Below are 21,853 nucleotides of genomic sequence, written 5' to 3'. Positions count from 1 at the left end.
TCATATATCCTCTTCTGAATGGTGGCCGGTTAGTTCTATTCCTTAGGGTAATGGATCTTAAAAGAGACTGAAAACCTGTACAAAGGAGGGAGAGAGGATCTGGAGAAAGGAAAAGACAAGGCCATTAATACGATTTATTTTATTCATTTATTTTTGTGGAAAAGATGGTAAAAAATATTGGTGCCCTGGATAAAAAAAACAAATTTCCAATCAGGCAATGGTAAAGAGTAAATGGGATTAGAAGGAAAGTTTACATCTCCGAATAAAACTCCTCTTTTTATGCCGCAGTTTAAAGTGAAGGTAGTGAAGAGAGGAAGCACGTTCCCTTGTTATCGAACAGAATAAAAGGATTTAACAGGGAAGCAGAGAGAGGGATATGCAGTCACGGTGCCCTTGGTAAAATTAACATAATTTTCATATAATGTCTATTTTCTTTTACACAAGTACCACATTTGAGACATAAAACTTACCCAAATTCGTTATCATCAGGATCATCATCAGGCGATTTCCACCTTTTTAAACCGTAATTACACTCATTTTGCTCAATGAACAAAAACATTTTATAAAACATTTCGACTCTGAAACTGTATGCAGTGTAATTAGTTGCTTTGTAATGTACTATGTATTTTAATGTATTTTCATTTAGCCATTGACAACTTCAAACTCTCCTGATTAGCGGTATTTTAGTGTATTTCAACCACTTGCAGTTCTCCTATTGCGGATACAATTACGGTTTATCTTTATTGGATAGACAACCGTGAAAGTTAAATCCATGCATGTATACACACAGATATCCACCTACACAGCATTTAGAAAATAGTGTTTTATGTTCTTTTTGATGTCAGTTGTGAGGCCACCTTTTCTTCACAATTCTCATGATATTGGTTCGTTGGATGCAAACTGGTAGAACACCTTCTATAGAATAAATATATGACTCGAAATTTTTGGGAGCATTGGGTCTGCATATCAAATTATTTTGTAAAATGATAGCTAAATACTACCCAAGCAAAATACATATATCGGAAATTAAGTACTAGATTTGAATGTGCAGGTATCTCTTATTTATCCACCTCCATATCTTCATATCAAAACACCTTCAGAGCACCAGGGCTCAGACATTAAGATGCTGATGGCTTATGAATTTAGGAATCAAATATTTTAACAGAGTCATCTTTTTCTTTCTTATATATCATCATAGATTGCTATATATTATCTGAATCTTTCACATTAAGCGATACAAAACGAGTTACTTTCGCGTTTATCAGTTTTTAGAAATACGGAATCCAGTGGTCAGCATCTCACAAGTCTTTTGAGAAATTGGTTTAGTTTTACATGGCTCCTGTCATTTATCAAAGACTAAGCCATAGAAAATTTCAAGTTTCTAGCTCATCAGGAACGCGAGGTTTCAAACACCCAAAGTACTTAAAGAACAAGAAATTGCTGAGCTTTCATTGTAGGTAGGCTTGGAAGGAATTTTGACCTATCTTCATACTTCAAACGTCAGATCGGCCACTCATGGGACCAGCTTGTCTGTGTATGTTGTTGGTCTCCCTAAGTCTATTAAAAAAACATTTTATACCACAAGCCACTTTTTGTTGTTGCTTTGATATTTACTTGGAGGGCACGGTTAGCTTATGATCACCTGTAAGAGTTCTGAAGTCGAATATATTGACCATAAATATTAATCTAGTAATTTTATGGATTTCTTTATGAAATGAATTGTTAGATAACTTTGAGTCAGCTTTGCATTAACCAAACACTTCATCTCTGAAGTCATTTTCCATTTAAATAAAAACGGACATATGTTGTTAATTTGAGAAATCAAAGTGTAATTCCACATAATTATTAAGAATGAAATAAATGTCATATTGCTCATCACCTCACTAGAAATATTACTCCCGACGTCTTTCCAGATTTCAAAGTTCAGTAATGTAAACTTCAACGTTGCTTACGGGAATCTAAGTAATGTGAAATTCTCAAACCCTTTCAGGTGCGTGTCCTTAGACAATCAGAGGCCGACGCCAACCACAGAATCAAGGATTTGGAAGATCTCATCGGCGAAATGAGGAAACAGGGCGATTCCACCGCTATCTCAAGGTTAGTCTGTTGCCAGGGATTGCCATGTAAATTTGCGGGGGAATTTTCTTTCTAATATTACGCAATCATTCTTTAATGCCATATAAGCATTTTATGTATGTACAATATATATATATATATATATATATATATATATATATATATATATATATATATATATATATATATATATATATATATATATATATAATATATATATATATATATATATATATATATATATATATATATATATATATATATATATATATATAATCATAAACGTATATCCAATATATGTATATATATATATATATGTATATGTGTATATATTTATATGTATACACATATAAATATATATATATGTATACTGTATATATTTATATATATGTGTATATAATGTATGTATGAATGTATGTATATATATACATGTATGCAGTGTAGTCATATGCAGAACGTATAGGGCGCTAAATAAAACTGAAAATATGGAAAATTTATTTGCTTTCGTGGATAATATTCTCCCCTCTTTGAGGAAGGATCAAAAAAAGTTACAAAGAGCCGAGTGTAAAAAAATGAAAACAAGAAAAAGGTTGTTTCGACGTGATAAATAGCCAAACACTGATGATTTCTGATCGCCTGCCGAAAACACCTTCGTCTTCGAAGGTGAAGTTGCAACCAATCAACTCGCTTATCACGAACTTAGTTTTTATTGCTCTGAAAAATGTATGTACCATAAAGTATTTTCATGTATATAATCATTGTGTACATGTGTTGGATTAAATCGATTCCAGTGATCCTTTTTCCCTTGTTCACATATTGCATACTTTTCATTTCATCCAGTTTTACAGATCATTTTCATTCTTGTCTGTGTAGCAAAAGTGGGCTTTGTTCATCTCTAGTAGGGAGTCACAATCTTTTCTTTTTCTGCGGTCATGGATGTTGACGCCCTTCCTTTCTTATACCGCTTTCACCCTTCCAACCAGCATTCTCTTGACCATCCTCTCCTCTTTCCTTCCAGTATTTCAGATTTGTTTCACACTGATAAAAGTATTTAAGCAGATCACCATTAGTCAGGTTAGAGAGGAATGTAACACCACCTCCTGAGTCAGGTAGGACCCGACACCCTAGGTTCTATCAAGTTGGTTAAGGTTAAATTTGGAAGTTTGTGGGTTTCATTGATGGTCTTTTTCTCCCACCTGCGAACCCCGGGTTCCTATTACGAGCTACTGTTATTGTTAGACATTTGGGGAGTGTTATGGGATTACCAAGCATTCCTAATAGAAATGAATGTCAAATTCGGAAGATTTATATTAAATCTACCAGGAAATTATGCTTCACACCTATACTTCATTATACAATTAATTCATTTTAAAATTAACATTTACGGAAACATTTCAACAACTGCTCTAAGCTGAAATGAGTTCACTTGAGCATGGAATATTTTTTTCTATTTTTCCTCGGTTTTGAATTATTCAAAAATAACAGAATGATTTGGAAATCCTTCCGTTTCTGCGGTAGCCATAAAATGTTCTCGTTTCTGTTTTCATTGGCTACTGAACGACGTAATGGTGTTATGGTACATTATTTTTGTGTGCAAAGGGTATCATCATCTTGGCACATATTCTGGCACGTGTCGTTCATTATTTTTTTTTATTTTATTTTTGTTCAAGGAATACACCATCCGCATTCGGGAACACGTGTGGTATAAAAATGTATATTTTCAACTCACGTTTAATTTTCTTGAGCACTTTTGTCTCTCTTTCGGCCGTTTATTTCCTTTTTTTTCTCTCTCTCTCTTGGCTTCCTCCACCGTATGTTGTGTTTGTTTAACCACGTAACAAAAGCTGTGTTTGTGTTTCTGAGGCAGCCGGAGTAGTTTTTTGTTTCTCTGAATTTTTTTTCGCTATTACTGGCGAAGATGATTATGTTATCTCTGGCTGAATGTGATTTCGAGTGCAGTAGTATGTGCTATTGACTATACTTTTCCTTTCATTTTTCATGCGGGATAGGGACTGGTTTTCTTCGTTTATTTTCCTTTTTGTACATTTTTATTTAGACTGGTTTTGGAATGAGCGTGGTTTTGCATGTTCTCTTTGGCCTTGTTTTTTGGTTGTTGCTGTTTAAGACTTACTATTGTTAATTTTCTTGTTGTTCGTAAAGTACTCGATTCTCTTCGTGGCTTTTTCCAAATTGGACAGTAACTAAATGAAGGAAAATGTCAGTATAACAACTCCGGGTTTAAGAAGAGGCACATTTATAGTTCGATTTAGATCAATATTTTTTCCATAAGAACTTGGTATTTTTGTACCGCGTTTGCAGTAAATTTAAAATGGAAATATCTGGGCAATGACCGGCCGTGCTGTGATTTCTTTAAATTCGATGTTATATAAAATCCTACATTTTTTTTTGTTGCGTATAAATAAAAGAAAATGTTTCCAACAGGTCTCACCATTTATGCGTTTGAAAATATAACGGGAGATAAGTGATTTTGAAAAAAAGAAAGTTTGTGATAAGGTTTTTCCTTTCTTTCTTTCTTACTAATGGGTACTTTTAAAATTAATCAAAGTCATGGATGAATACCCAAAATTATTACTCTGTTACTTAAGATGATGCACTTCCCATGTCCTTGTCGAATCAAAGAAGCTTACTTGACAGAAGAAATCCATTTGATCCCCAATAAACTTTTAGTTCCAATTAGTTTTCAGCGAGGTGGTGGCCATGAATGCTTAATGAGGATATTTTATAAAATAGTTTTAATAAGCACCAGCTAACGATGTACTTCGCGCAAATGTGTTTGTGTTTTTGTTTGTTTATCTGTTGGTCTGCAAGCCACTTAATATTTCAAAGCTGCTCAAAGTTGATTTGATTTGTTTGTGAGACAGGCCATAATTTACGTTCAAGATTTTCTCTTAAGTCCTTCAGCCATCAGAATTTAAAACCTTGAGGCATGCACTCTTGAATGTCGTCCAGCTGTTATTTGCTTTAGACACACACATATATATATATATATATATATATATATATATATATATATATATATATATATATATATGTGTGTGTGTGTGTGTGTGTGTGTGTATGTATGTATGTATGTATGTATGTATGTATGTATAAATAACGGCAAATGCTACGAAGGAAAAAAGAAACAACAGAGTAGTTGCTAGGCCTTTCGACACAACAGTCCTTTACTAGCAGACTGATGAGAAATATAAAAATAAGTGTACAAGAAAGTTCGTATAATTGACAGATGACATACAGATATTCCTGAGGGAGGGAATAATGAAGAACAGATGCACCTGGAATCCAACACAGGGAGGAGTCTGTTAAAGGATTATGCAGGAGAAGAGACTAACCCCCAAAAATGACTTTGGAATGAATAAGCTGATTACATATTTATAAAAATACAACACATTTCCTCCTTTTGGTAAACAATAACAGTTTTTTTCAAAATGAACATAAAAAAAACTATTAAACATAATTGCAGATTCATTCATTTAAGTGAAAGCTTACACAGGATCAATTGGACTGAAAGTTCAGTGATTCCCTGAACAAAAGATTTCTCTTTATGAAATCTTTTAGAATCTGCAATTATACAGCTTACTTCCAGCTGTAATTTCAACCTTAGCCCTGGCATGTATCATCTGGGCCCCTGTACTAGTAAAATGTTCAAGAATGACCTTAAAGATAAAATCACTGACTTAATTTCTAATTAGTTACCTTATATGTGTTTTCTGTGTATTCGTATGTTCAATAGTTTTTTGGAAATGCTTCATTTTGCAAAAAATCGTTATTGTTTACGAAAAGGAGAAAATGTGTTGTACTTTTAATAAATATGTAATCAGCTTATTCATTCCAAGGTCATTTTTGGTGGTTAGTGTCTTCCCCTGTATAATCCTTTAACTGACTCCTCCCTGCTTTTGAGCCAGTTGGTCTAATACTTTGTAAAACCTCTCAAAAGATTTACCTTTGTTTTGATAGGTCCACTAATTCTTCAACTGTGTTGGACTCCAGATGCATCTGTTCCTTATGATCCCCACCCTCAGGGATATCTGTATGTCATCTGTCAATTATACGAGCTTTCTCATAAAATTATTTTTATATTTTTCATCAGTCTTCTAGTAAAGGACCGTTGTGTCGAAAGGCCTAGCAACCACGCCGTTGTTTCTTTTTTCCTTTGTGGCATTTGCCTTTATTCATATATGCATCACGTTCCATATCTTCGTGAATCAGTTATACATACATACATACATACATACATACATACATACATACATACATATATATATATATATATATATATATATATATATATATATATATATATATATATATATATATATTATATATTGTCCATCTTCACTGTAAAAATGTTGGCATATTTTTGGAATTGCCAATCCTATCTAAATGAATTATCAGATTTCTGCCTTGGAAATCACAGAACATCATCATATGTTAATTATTGCAATTACCGTTTTTATTCTATTTTATGAAATATCTTTTGCCTTCCAGTACGAATAAAATTCCCTTAATTGGTTTACTTACGCTGGACTTCGTCAAAGGTAATGATTTTTTAAAATCCGATTTATGAATATTCAGCCTTGTTTTTTGCTATCTCTCTCTCTCTCTCTCTCTCTCTCTCTCTCTCTCTCTCTCTCTCTCTCTCTCTCTCTCTCTCTCTCTCAAATGGGTCATTTGAGCGGAAAAATACAGTAACCAAATATTACTGCTGCTTTCATACATTAACTACTGCATCGTGGATGAACCCTTGTGCAGAAAACTTCCTGCACATTAGTCCATCTGCATCAGTTTACTTTTATGTAGTAGGACTCTCACATTCTGGATATTAATGCCCTACCATTCCATCAGCTCCCCTCACCATTAATTAGCTATTCCCTCCTTCCCAATCCTCGATTATACCGTATACTCTAGACTAACATATCCTTGATTTATTAACATGGCGAAGCCATCGTAAAACACTCGGATACATCTTTTCAACTAAGCTAACCTTTTGGCTCTTCTTTTTATTTTCCATCTTAACTTCCATAAAGGAGAGATGGCTTAGCAAATTCTTCACACAATCTAACATTGCCTTTCATAGACACTCTAAGTCTCTTCCAAATCTTTCATATACATCCAGCTACTCTCGTTGCTTCACTTACTTTGTGATTCACATTTCTCATCCCGCCAACATTTGTAGCATTTACTTCCACATCTAGTATGAAATAATCGTCCCACTATTCTAGCATCCATATCATTCATTGCTCGAGCGTCCTGTTTCCCTTTTACGCAATATCCTTACATTTTTTTCCAATTCACTATCAGTTTTCTTATTGTACAAGCACTTAAACTCTCTTTTACTTGTTTCTGCAGCTTCAGCTCACTTCAGCATATCACAAACAGACGTCAGCAGTTCCACACTCTTTATCCTATCCTAATATTTGCATATATATCTAATGTCCTCCCTGAGTTCTCCCATCACTTTTTCATCAAGATATCAAGATATTAAACGGCTTGGGTGACTTAATGTGCCAGCTTACAAAAAACCATTCATCTCCCGTTATTACAGCTCTGACGCCTGTAGTCAGTTAACCATCATGTACATAATTCGCTCTATAGATCAACAGAGGCCCGGTTGCTTTTAGTAGCGATACAATACGAATATGCCTCATCTCCCTATAGGGGATAACTTCCTAGAGGCCTAATAATTTGTAGCTCTCCGTAAGATCTTTTAGATTGAGGTTGCTGGTCCCGTACTTTCGTCTTTTCCAGCTGCGACCCATAACAATCAACTATCATGGGTAAATTCCATGCTTAGGTCGTGATAGGTACAAAGAGTTGTACAGAAAGCTAGCGGAAAGACTTATTCCCCATGTTCGATATGTCTATTGTATGTTTTCGGGTGTCGGTTGACTTGTTTTTATCTGCAGTAACTCTCTCTCTCTCTCTCTCTCTCTCTCTCTCTCTCTCTCTCTCTCTCTCTCTCTCTCTCTCTCATATTTGGCATCTTAGCACGCCGTCTTAAAATTATATTTCCCTCATATCACCTGGAAAACTATTGAATTTGAAAAAAAATATCCTACTTTGCAAACAAATTGTTTTGGAGCCATTATTTTTAGTCCATTTTTTATAATTATTTTCGACTGATCAGAGAAGCATCGAAAACATATTTACCATTCAGTCTTTTGGCTAACGCTGTTTGAGGCATAAATATAGCTGAGCGCATTAAAAAGTAGCTTTCATTGTGAAAAACAGCTTGTTTTGTTTCAGCGTTGGTGTAAAATAATCGTACCCGAACTCAGATTTTGACGTTAAGGTATTATATCCAGTAGGAAACAATGTACTGGAGCATTTCAAAAGTAAAAAAGCATAAGATTTTCTGAACAAGATGATATGTTGCACGTAATAAAGATTATGTGCAGTTCATCAACAATTCAGACAAACGAAATAAACAATTAATTAAAATGAAATAAAGTGTGAAATATTTGTAGTTTATGTCAATACTGGTTTACATAGTGAAATTGCTTTTTTATATTCTTTACTGTATCCTCGTGAGAGGCACTAGTAACATCGGCTGTTAAAATACCTTGTTTACGTAGCAATTGATAAGATATTAAGGCATATATTTAATACGCATTCAGTAGTGTGAAATAAATATATGAATTTTCGAAGAAAAGTGTTATGCTGTTATAACTATCGCTTAAGACCGTTCTGAGCGTAATTTAGAATCCAGTGTTGCACCATTGAGAGTATTTCTGTCGCAAAATGTAATGGGTTTTATAGGCTCGAAAAGTCATAACATTAAGCTACAGAAGTGTGGTACCGCATAATACTGTAACGTTTTACTCTAAGTGTTTCCAAAACTGCCTAAACTGGTAGTTGTGAGAACGCAATACTTTTTGTCAAATACTCCAGTATTTATTTACAATAATGAACAGGTGCTATTTACATTTGTGACAAAAAGTGTAAAAAATTGCACAATGTTTAATTGTTCTGTTGGTCCAGAGAATAATTACTGTATTAGCTGTTGTTAGCTTTGTATGTGAAGGAAACAGACATAGAAACTTAGAAAAAAATCTTTATATAAACCTGATAAAAAGCGAACTTTGACATGAATATTTCGAATATCAATATTTCTAGGATTCCATCGAGATAAAAGATCAGGATAGTCTGTGACTTAAACATTCGGTGAAGAAAAAGAAAACAAAAACGATTAAGTAGAAATAAAAATAAAAGTGATAATATTTTCTCATATCTATGAACAGCCTGACGTGCAAAAGTGAAACCTTAATAGAGTTGATGAGAAGGAGGGAGGAAATATTTATTTATAAATGATAGGGCAGGAAAATGTAAAAAATACAAACATGTTGAATACATTTCCAGTAAAGTAGTCTTTAAATCCCTTGACAGGACCATTCCTCAGTACTGTCACTTTTTAGAACACAGATAGCTAAAGAAATGAATAAAACTGACAAAAGAAGAGACGAAAAAGAGCAACCTCTCTTGAATGGAATACAAATCCTTTTACAAGTCAGACTGAAATGAAAACCAAACTGTCATTTCCATTCTATTCCTTTTTGAAACAAAACTTATCCTCTTGCCCCTCGGTACAAAGTGCACTCTTGGGGTTTCTGGTTCGAAGGGAATCGGGTTCAGGCCTGACAGAAAAGTGGGAAATATCCCTGAATGTTTCCAAATGCCATTGCATGAAAATATTCAGGAAAAATTGCTGTCGCACACGGGGCTGCAAATTAAATGCCACAAAACCTGTATGAGAAAGATGGTTAAACGCAGGCGTTATGTGCATTGTAATATCTACGTGTCAGTTGGCTCTGGCTAAATATTATTTTAGTTATAAAAGTGTAGCAGATTCCGGTTTACATAAGTAAACAAAATATAAAATTAGAAGTAAAAAAAATCTGACGGAGTTATTAAGAAGACTCATGAAATATTAGTTAGTCCAGGAAACATTAATATTGTTTCTTTTTATTTAATGTTTTTATAAAAAGACTGAACCGTCTCTTGGTACCACCTATCCATCCATTTTTATGGCAACGCCTAATTGTTTATAATTATATATATATATATATATATATATATATATATATATATATATATATATATATATATATATATATATATATATATGTATGTGTGTGTGTGTGTGTGTGTGTGTGTGTATGTATGCATGTATATATATATGCATGTATATATACACCACCACTCATGTTTTCCTGCGTTTTTACTTCCACAAATTTCCACTCATTTTCAGACTTCCGTTTCACAGTTCTCATCCAAATAAGTCTCTCTCTCTCTCTCTCTCTCTCTCTCTCTCTCTCTCTCTCTCTCTCTCTCTCTCTAGATAATGCGAGGATGTTGGGAGGTTTACATACTGACACATCAACCACTTCGCATTCATCTATTTTATGGTAATTCATGTTAATTCAGAAAAAATTTATTTTGCTTTTAAATATTCTAAAGTGTTTGGTATTCTTAGAAGGTGGACTCTATTTTAAGTTTAACTACCTTTTTTGCATATTTTGCGGTATTGTATAATGAAAACGACCCGCATTTAAAAATCCGTTTCATATTTTTATATATTTTACTTTCTTTTGTGATTTATTTTTTTATATCTATTGCCATGTAATATCAGCCTTATTTTTGTATTCCTCTCCTCCTTGGAACTGTGTTAAGATTATTCTGTATTCTTTATATATTAATTTGTTAACTTATCTGTTTTTCTAATAACTGATCTCCTCTCTCTTTATTTCCCTTTATCTCCTGTTGCTTCTTTCGATTGAACATCATATTCTTTGGGAGCTTGAGTTTCAAGTCAATGGCCACTGTGGGCTTGTACCGTATGGATCATATTCGGCATAATAATAATAATGTCTCTTAAAACACTGCATATGGAACTTCCGTAATTTCCCTTGTATTATAATTTTTCACCCCATCCTGCCAACTAACTCCTAATATGCTTCCCCAGGTTAATTCTCAAATCGACAGAATCTTTTAAGGTATTGATTCGTTACCATACCGTAATCCATAACAACGCAGATCGTAGTGCACTAATATATAATCTTATTCCTCATGGAACACCAGTCTATTTTATTTCCAGATATGTTCTGGTTTCTCAGGCAACATCAGTAGATGTGATTTCCAAAAGAGTTCCGCTTGCCCATTATTTGATTTGCTTTTGTTAGCCATCCACTAATTTCCAACTCAAGAGAGACTGTTATCATTCTTCCTAAATATGTGAAAGACTCAACTCCATAAATCTTTTCTCCATTTTGTGTTATTTCTGTTCTTCTTAGAATCGTCTCATCAGATAGATGATGTAGTCTGTTACGCAAGCTTCGTAAAGCTTGTGGAATTTTGCTGTTAACGGCACCATCCTCTGTGTATTTTGAGTTTGTCAAGTTCCTGTCAATCCAGTTTAAACCTCTTCTATCTCCAACCACTTTTTCCATTATAAAATGCCTGAGAGGTTGACCTAACATTTCCCTGTTGCTTCCCACAATTTTCTGCAAAGTCTCTTGACAGGTCCCCATCAACATTAATTTTTCGTTTGCTTCGTTCATGGATAATTTCAGTTAGATGCCACTGTGATGTAAGAACTCAGTATTGGTCTGCAGTAGCTGTCAAAGGCATTCTCTTAATCAGCAGCAGCCGTCAAAAGGCTGTTTCTAAATTTAATACACTTCTGCAAAATATATATTCACGCAAACTTTTCATTTGTACAAATAGCTTTCCTAAAACCAGCTTGTTCATCTCCAAGCGTTTAATCAATTTCTTTTTCCACCCTATCGAGAATAAGCACACTGAATATTTCCATTACAAGCGCGCTAGTGCAATGCTTCTATAGTTACCACATTAAGTGAGGTCAACTTTCTTTTCTGTTTTTACCATAACTTCAAATTACCAATCATCAAGCTCTGTTTCCTCACTCCGTATTCTGCAAACCGTCATGCTACTGTGCGAAGTGTCATTTTATTTCCAGCTAAAATCGTGTCGGCAGCATATTTATACGTGTGCTTATTGTGGCTATTGCCAGTTGTTTCTTCCCTTTCTGTGAAGAGAATTATAACCATATAGAAAAACATCTGTAGTTTAACAGTTATGAAAAGAATGCTGTAGGCGAAGGAATCCTAAACTTGAAGCACCTTGGAAGTAAAGTATTATATATATATAGAATTTGCTGTTAAGTCTTTCACCAGATACGTATGTCATTGTGATAACCGCATTGCGCTCATAACTTTTCGATTTCTTCATAAATTTTGGATATGCTTGTAGCGAAGGCGTGAGTACTGGTATATTCAAACAACAAACACACAGGTCAGTAGCTCTTGCGAGCGGAAATGTAGTGCCTGACATGAGGCAAACAAAGCGGAGGTCAGAGTGCAACCAACTGTGTTTGTTGGAGGATGGAAAAATGTACATAAATCAGTATACAAGACACAAAAGAAGTTATGATGCACATAGCTGGAGTTCTGACATTGTAATGCTTGTGCTAAGCATTGTACATTTAACATAACAGCAATATGAACGCAAGTATATGTACAAAGGATGCGTGACATCTGCTGTGTTTCTTGTATGCGCGAGCTTGGCATGTAGAGATGCTCGTTGTGTGGAGATTAGCTAGCCATGTAAGATGACGGTGTGTGGGACCCTACAGGACTCCCCCCCTTGGAGAGGCCGACGGTTGTAGGTCAGTGTCTAGGAAACCCACGTAGTTCTGCTGTCCACTGTCATTTGGTAGGCTTTGTGTCTTCTTTGGATTACACGGTATGGTCCTGAATAGGCTGAGGAGAGAGGGGGTTCTGTGTGCGTCTACCAGTGTAAATGCATATTTTGCGTTCTGCAGCTCGCTGGGGATGTACACTTTTTTGGCCTTGTGATAAGTTGTTTTGGCCGGCATTATTCGTTCTGGTGCTCTGTGGGTGTCGGATGGGGATGTGGGGCTTGTTGGATGTTGAAAGATGTCTGCTGGCAATGTTAATGATTGGCTGTACAGGGCTTCTGCTGGAGATGGGTTGAATGCTGCGTATGGTGACGTTCTCAGGCCCAGTAAGACCCAAGGTAACTCCTTTCTCCAACTCCCAACTTGACATCTAGCTCTGAGTGATGCTTTCAATGACCATCGTAGCCTATCAATGGTGCTGTTAGTTTCTTGGTTGTAGGCTGTCATGTGTATTATCTTTGTCCCCAAACTGTCTGTGAGGGCATTCCATGAGGCGAACGTGAAGTTTGCCCCCCTGTCACTGTGGGACTCAGTGTCTGCTGACCCATCCGATGAGAGCTTTCACACAACTCTCCACTGTCTGTTGCCTTATTGGTATTGCTTTCCACCTGGTATTTCTGTCAATGATGGTGAACAGGTAGAGGTCCCACTATGTGGATGTGGATGTGGATGAGTCGGTGGTCTGTTGTGTGGAACTCTCCTATTCTGCTCTCTATGCGCCTTGTTATTTTTGACGTCTGACACGGAAGGCATTCTCTTGTCCAGTTTTTTATGTGCTTTTTCATTCCCACCAGATGTACCACCCTACTAAAATTCGGGCGTTTGTCCGGCCCGGTGGGTGGGACAGGTTGTGGGTAAGGTTGAAAGCCTTTTTTCTGAGGCCTTCTGACAGGTAGGGGCGAGGGCATCCAGTACTTGTTTCACAAGCGGTGGTTGTCTCTCCATTATTGATTGATAGGTTACTCCACATAAGGGTGGGGTTGTCCCACCGCAGTTGCTGTAGGTCCATGTTGTCTCTTTGTGCTTCTGCTGTTTTGCGATAGGCTATCTCGAGCTGGATGGTGTTGATGCAATTTCTCGAAAGTGCATCCGCCACAGTGTTTGCTGAACCCTTCAGATACTTGATGGTGCAGGAGTGTTCAGCTATTGCTGATAGGTGACCCCGTTGTTGTGCTGACCATATGTCTGCTGTCTTTATGTTGTGGAAGTGACGGGTGGCTTTGTGGACTGCTAGGACCTCCCCGTCGAATGTGGAGTACTTTTTTCTGCTGACTTTAACTTCTTGCTGAAGAACGCCAATGGTCAACAACTATCATCTGTGTCTTGCTCTAGTACTGCGCCCATTGCCGTGCTACTCATGTCAGTCATCAAAGTGGGGAACTTATGGGGTAGAGGAAAGATTAATGTGGCTGCAGAGATTATTGCTTGTTTTGCTGAAAGAAATGCAGTATCTTGAACTTCTGACCAAATTAATTTTTTAGGTTTTCCTTGTAGATATGTGTAGATTGGGCTCATGATTTTAGCAATATTTGGGATATATCTATGATAATAGTTGATTAGTCCTGAAAATTGTACTGTTTTAATTGTTGTTGGTTTTGGAAAGTCGGTAATTGCTTTTACTTTCTCTGGGAGGGGATTAATGCCGTCTGGGCTTATTTGATGTCCCAGGAATTCCACCGTTTTCTTTGCCCATTTGCACTTGTCTTCCTTTACTATGAGTCTGTTTTTTTTAAGTATCTGCAGCACCATTTTGACATCTTCAAGATGTTGCGTTAGAGGCCGAGACAGCTGTAGTTGAATGTGTAGGTGCTGGAAGGGGTGGTGATCGCTGTCTTTTCTATATCTTCCTTTGCTGCTGGAACTTGGAAGTATCCCTTCAACAGATCTGTTTTGGTGAAGATCTTTGCTCCATTCATGGTTGGTTATATCTGCTATGTTCGACAACAGGTATCTATCTGGCTTTGTTTATTTTTATGTTTAGCTGTCGGTAGACTCCTCACAGGCGCCATGTTCTGTTGGGTTTCAGTACCATGTTGGGGTTGGGGGGAGGCCCATAGTCTGGGGGCTTTTTGGGATATTCCCACATTCTCCATTTCCCTGAACACTTGTTTGGCGTAGGCAAGTTTCTCTGGGGCTAACCATCTGAAGCGTGCGTGGACTGGGGGCCCTTCTGCTTCTATATGGTGCTGGATGTTGTGTTTTGTTGGTTTGGTTAAGTCATGCTGCAGGTCGTCTTTGAAGACCTCTTGGTAGTCTTGTAGTAGTTGGCGTATCTCTGGTGGTGGGGTAGCTGCTGCGATGGGGCCTGTTTGTTGTCTCTGCTGTTGCCGTGATGATGTGGTGGTGGGTTGTTTGCACAGCTGTTGAGATGAGACTGGAGCCATTTTCAGGATCAGTTATTTTGATGCTACATCCAATAGCAGGTTGTGTGCTTTTAGGAAGTCTGCTCTTAAAGTGCTAGCGTCACGTCTGCTGTGATGAAGGTCCAACTGTAGTCTTTCCTGTTGAATGATGCATTCATATTTCACTTCCCACACATCTTGAATGGTGTTCCATTGGCCGTGGATATGTGGAGGTTGGTGGGTGGGGTGGGGTTGAGTCATTCGTGCAGGCTGGCTGGCATAAATGGTTTGTACGCCCCGGTGTCGACGAGGAATTCTGTGTTCAACCTTTTGTCCCTGATGAAAAAACACATGGAGCCCTTGTATTCGTGTATGGAAGAAAGACAGCGGTAAGCAGGCGCAGCTTCTCTTATGAAGCAACTGGTCTGCTCACCGCTGACGTTTAGTTGTTTGGATCGCAAATGTAACCCTCTTGCATGTTTTTTGAAAACAGGCTGCGTCTACAAAGTTACTGATTTATTCACACAACAAACAGCAGGTCAGTAGCTCTTGTGAGTGGAAATGTAGTGCCTGACACGAGGTAAACAAAACAGAGGTCAGAGTACAACCAACTGTGTTTGTTGGAGGGTGGAAAGATGTACATAAATCAATATACGAGTCACGAATGAAGTTATCATACATATAGCTGGAATGCTGACATTGTAATGCTTGTGCTAAGAATGATACATTTAACATAACAATATTATGAACGTGAATATATGTACAAAGGATGTGTATCATCTGATGGGTTTCTTGTATGTGTGTGCCTGGAGTGCGGAGATGCTCTCTGTGAAGAGATTAGTTGGCCAGGTAAGAGGGACAGTGTGTGGGTCCTTGTGGAACTCTACATGCTTGCTGCTGCCAAGCCTCAGAATCCAAATGAAGAACCAAATGAAGAAATTCTGACGTCTGTAGCATGTTAAAACCCGCATTCGATGTCTCAGAACGAGTTCAAGTTAACCCTCCTCTTTCTGATATACCAAATGTGGGTCCGAGTCTAGCTACTGACGTCAGCATTAAACCACCTCGTTTGGATATACTGAATGCGGGTTCGAATCCTGCCACAGACGAAAGAATTTTTTCATTTGATTTTTCATTTAGCTCTTGATTCTTTGTAGGACAAGTCTTTCCATATGTATTGTGATTATTACAATTACACACACAAACACACACACACACATTTATATATATATATATATATGTATGTATGTTTGTATTTTATATGTACAGTATATATATATATATATTATATATAATTTGCGAATATGTAAGTTTTTGATTTTTGAACTCTTTTTCAGCCTAAAATATCACGTGATTATGTGTTTCCTCTCGCAAAGTCAAATAAATCTCCATATTAATTTTGACTGAATTTTACATGAGATATGAGGTTTTAAATGAAGTGACCTTTTAATAATATGCAAATATTCTGTTATTAAAAATGTTGACAATATAAATCAAAAATTTTCGCTCAAGAAAGATCGCCTGTTGATATTATTACTAGCGTACCTGTCTCATATAAAAATGACGGCTGTAATTAAAGTACATTATATTGTTCTGGATTTTCTTGTTGAAGATTTGGCGTTCGTGGAATATGGATTCTGTTTCCCGTAGTTTATTTGTGTTACGCAAAGACCAACAGATGTATGGATATATATAAAGTGTAATAATTGTAGTAGGATACTAGACTTCTTAAAGAATTCTGTACCGTAGAAAGATGAATAAAAAAGAACGAAGCTCCAAAACCGCTTTCAGTGACGACTCTTACTTAAGAAAGGTGGGCCCGTTTGAAGTTCCCACACACGAGAGCTCTTAACTTTAGTAACTCTTAAAAATGCCGACATTTTCTTTTATGGTATATAACGGCTACTTCTACCCACTAAAGTGCCCTCGACTTTTATGAACACATCACAATGCCACCAGTACTGCGTACTCATGCACAGAGCTAAAGGAAAGGAGCTGTTGCTAGGCTCTACTAAGATGTCATTCTTTAAACTCCCCTAAATGGTTTTTTCGTGGCGCACGTATCTCTTCTTCTAAGCGATATCTAGATTTACTCTTAGATGAATGATCGTATTCAAAGTGAGTGAGCCCATTTAAGTGTTTTGTTGTCATATGCAGTAAAACAGATACTGGTCGGAACCTAGCAAGTATATGATTTAGTAGATCATTCATATATTTTAAGATAAGTAAATCGATTACATTTTAGAGGTGAAGCATGAAAATTATATTTATGTTTACAAGCCTTCCAAGGTGATGAAAACGTGGATGGGATGGCCATAGGCGTTATGTAATGACGACGTCTCTCGCCTCTTGTGTGTCACTGATCCCAGAATACATACATTCTTACACAAACATACACACTGTGTATATGCATATATACATATATTTATATATATATATATATTTATATATATATATTTATATATATATATATATATATATATATATATATATATATATATATATATATATATATATATATATATAATGGGATAAAAGAGCATCAGAGAAATCAGAGGATACAATACATATGAAAGGATTTTGAAAACGACACCTCATTTAAGTAAGATTTAATTTTTAAAGTGTAGGTGGAATGAAGAGGGTTAAGGACTTGATAAACGTAGAAATACGAAACATATGCAAAATTGGATCTGTATTATCTATAACCAGTTAACGGTTCCTCAACATCAGCAAGGTCCAAATGGAAAGTGCGTTAGTGATGTTAAGAGTTCTCTCTCTTTTTTCCTCTCGGCAAAAGAGTTTCTTTTGATGTGCAGAAGCCTTGAGAGAGGAAATGTAAAAGAGCATTAGACAACTTTCATCTTCTACTTGCTGAATCAAACAAGAAGTCAGTCAGCCACAAAACATTGTGGGTTTTATAGCCACTTTGTTTACATAAGAAGAAGCACATCGGTGCCCTCCTCATAAACTGCACCGTTCACCTCTATCGAGTACTTTCTCTTGCTATAAAGGAAGTAGGTCATAATGCTTCAGTACTGAATCATATCCTCTGCTTTAATTGTTTTCTTCAGTGAATAATGGTAATAATAACAGTAAATTTGATTAGCTCCCTCTTCATTATCATCCTCATTACAAAAAAGTGAAAGTGCAGTTGGCAGTTTAATTATATCTAGATGCGATGTGCATAATTCAGTATGGGATTTTTTTTTTAAAAATCATTAGAAGCAGTTGAAACATCAAGAGTTGACAATGACAAGAAACAGGGAATACGGAAGAATTTAATAGTAATGGAGAGAGAGAGAGAGAGAGAGAGAGAGAGAGAGAGAGAGAGAGAGAGAGAGAGTGAGAGAGAGATTGGCTCTTTACATCGTTTGCAAAGATAACCAGCAAACTGGAATTTCAGTTTTATTATGCCATTTTTCAGAGGCTGCGTTTACGGTTTCGTCTAAGATTTACTATGCGTGACTAGGACAGCGAAGTTGCCATTGTATCCCCGTCGACAATATGTAAATTTTCAATCACCCAAGAGGAGAATCAATACCCCTCTCTCCCTTCACTCCCTTCATTATTCTCAGTACTAACAGATTAATTAAAGACCCCCTCTGAAGATCTTGCTGGAATGCGTTCATTGCAGGCAGTTTAATTGCTTTGGTTGTTTCCTCTCTCAAAGTTAGTTGCCGTTGGAGATGCCGTGACCGAGGCAGCATTTCAGTCATTCATATGTGCTGGATGTATGCTTATGTATATTTGTGTCGTGATAAGCTTTAGGGTACGGCGGATGGTAATTCCACTGAGAATGAGACATGTTCAGCTCTTTAATCTGGGTATATTTTCCATTAAATTTTCAAGAAAGAGGAGCATTAATTTCATACGATAATGGTATAAGTGTCAAGGTTGGAAATGTCTGAGGTCTCTATCTTGATAACGAATAGAGATTAAAGTAACGGGAACTCCCAAAAAGATAACTACCTATTATACACAAAGTTCCTTAGAATATATATTTCAAAATTAAAGCGATTCATAACGCTATAAATAAGCTCAAGAGATGAGATTATCGAGCAATGGTAGTTCCTTTTGACAAACGTTCCATTTCTCTGAAAGCTTTTTCTTCCACGAGCCTCTTTGCCACCTCACCTCACCATTTCACACTCAGTGTTTAATAAAAATGTGCAGGCTATCGATTCCTCAGTAAGTGGCTTTTATGGTACATTTACGTTGAGATATATCTCCCAGATTTACCCGACGTGGCTTCAGGAGTGGGTTGTTTGTGACCCCATGGTCGTATTTATCAAGTTTTCAGTATGTCTGTAATGAAGACCATAAATTCCTTTGATGGAGAAAAGAATTTATTACCAGTACCATTTTCCTTTATAAAGTCGTCTGACCCTTCAGAATATTGGCAAAAGAGAGGCACAGGGTAAGAGCTTACTAAAAAGAGAAATAGTTAGAAATATTGAATTGTATGCGCTAGAAATGACAGAAGCATTGGTCCCAGTTCCATACATAATAGATGACATACTTGTTCAAAAGGCAAAAGTTGACTGATGAAGACAGAGCAGTTCGAGTGATCCTCCCAGGATGCCTGAAAACATTCCGAGATGAAGGCATTTGCAATAACGAGAGAACGGTAAATAAAAGAAGTTGAACCTGAGGAATGCCGCTAGAATTGCTGTACGTTTTGCTATCAGTGACGAATATGTTCGAGTATAAAAAACAAGTCAGACATGAATTTGTAGAGGACTGGTAAGAGTTACGGAGTTACACCATGTAAATTCTATACTTATGCCTCTGTTCTTTTTCTTTTCAAGTTCATAACATAACACGGACAGTTTGCTCCCTTGCTGCACAACCCTCTCCAAATTTAAATTTTATTTTTCGACACTCAGTTTTGTCAAAATTCAATAACACATCTTTCTGCTGTTTTCATCGATGATACTGACGGTAAGTTATTCTTCCGTCATCATCCTCGAGTTTGAATTTTATCCATTTCTTCAAAGCAAACATATTCAATTTGCTACCGATTCCTTTTTCTTTTATTGTCCCCATTTATGCATATCCCCATAGACTTGTGGACCAGTTTTCACGTATTTCACTTTGCAGGCTTTAAATTCCTCGCTGCAATAATTGCAGTTTTTTCTCATTTTTACCACCAACAAGTTCTGTCACTCCTTATGCTGTTCTGATTATTCAAGTAGAATTAAGAAAAGCTACAGTAAGCAGCTGTGCTTTACCTACGTCAGGGATAGTAATAACCACTGTATCACTTGAATGCATCCTGTTCTCAGCCAACAGTTCACTTACCGAATCTGTTGTTATCATAGCACTCTGACCACATGTCAGAAACCATGCTGATGCTGATGCTGAGATAAATGTTGGGATGGAAGGATCAGTATGATTAACCATGGTTCACACATTTCCCAACTGTACCCAACAATATCTCTCACCTTAGACTCTTCAGAATTATATTTCAGTTGGGGTCAAGATAATGCGAGACACTTATTGAAAGATATTTGTCCCCGTTCCAAGCGATGTTATATTTCTTTGGAAGTGTGATGGAGTTGAGGCTAGAAGTTCAGGAGTTGACTTTATTTAGAATTTCAGCTTGCAGACTGTTACTTATCATAATGAAGTAGAAATTGTACTTCAAAACTGCCCTTTTCAAAGCACGTTAGCTAATTAACCATTGTCCAGTATTCAGTTTGAATGTAAAAGTGTTAAATCTAGTTTATATATATATATATATATATATATATATATATATATATATATATATGTATGTATATATATATATATATACACACACAATATATATATATATATATATATATATATATATATATATATATATATATATATATATATATATATGATTATTATCACTTTTGTACGTGATTCATTTATCACACATTACCACAGGTGAAAAATAAGAAACGGGGTGTAGGTCCTGACCGGTTTCGACTTTATTTCCAAGCCATTGACGAAGGACTGATACAGAGTGTGAGAAGTCACAAATATATATACTACAAGAACAGTACTAACGAACATACAGAGCCTCCATATCCCCACTCTGGCCGGTGTCGAGGTAGGAGTGGCCTTTAAAACTCATTTGGCTAAAAATCACAATAGACTCTCAGGGGACATTGCTGATAAACAGACCATACCCACCTCAGATCCACACCTGACAGGTGTCATGGAGGCAGGTTTGGAAACTCATTAACCTTACTACCCTCGTACTGTGTTTACAAATATGATAATCCTATTTTTTCATATATCTCTACTGCCTACCTTAAAGTTTAAACAATTTACAAATTTCTTTTGATATTAAAGGATCAAGTTTATACATCCCTTGACTGATATTCATATTATAGTTTGTAACTTTCTTTTATGAAGCTAGATTCAATGATGTTCCTTTCCAGTGCATTATTAGAATATACAATCCTTTTGCCCCCTTCAGTTGATAGCATGATTGTTCTCACTAACATGTACAAATATACCACTGTTCCCTTGTGCATATCTCACATTTCTTATGTTGTTCAATTCTTTTTCCAGTGCTTTCCCGGTTTGGCCAATATAAAAGTTGTCACAAGACTTACACGGAATTTTATATACACACCCTTTAATATTGTCTGGGAGTTCTTGATAAGTACATTTTCATTGTTGTATTGTTCTTAAATGCGACATTAACACCAAAATTCTT

At 36.3% G+C, this 21,853-nt stretch overlaps 1 protein-coding gene across 9 annotated transcripts in view; it reads left to right on the top strand.

Moving 5' to 3' along the window:
* LOC136845771 (trichohyalin-like) overlaps positions 1-21,853 on the top strand; it is a 576,224-nt gene that overhangs the window by 274,923 nt on the left and 279,448 nt on the right. For all 9 annotated transcript variants that reach the window (XM_067116039.1, XM_067116041.1, XM_067116040.1 and 6 more), the window contains exon 12: positions 1,991-2,097. In XM_067116039.1, the coding sequence (XP_066972140.1) occupies positions 1,991-2,097 (107 nt within the window). The remainder of the gene's footprint in view (positions 1-1,990; positions 2,098-21,853) is intronic.

This window comes from Macrobrachium rosenbergii, chromosome 14, assembly GCF_040412425.1.
Source record: "Macrobrachium rosenbergii isolate ZJJX-2024 chromosome 14, ASM4041242v1, whole genome shotgun sequence".
Classification (NCBI taxonomy): Eukaryota; Metazoa; Arthropoda; class Malacostraca; order Decapoda; family Palaemonidae; genus Macrobrachium; species Macrobrachium rosenbergii.
The sequence above is the reverse complement of the archived record's forward strand: the minus strand, read 5'-3'. Positions and strand labels throughout refer to the sequence as shown.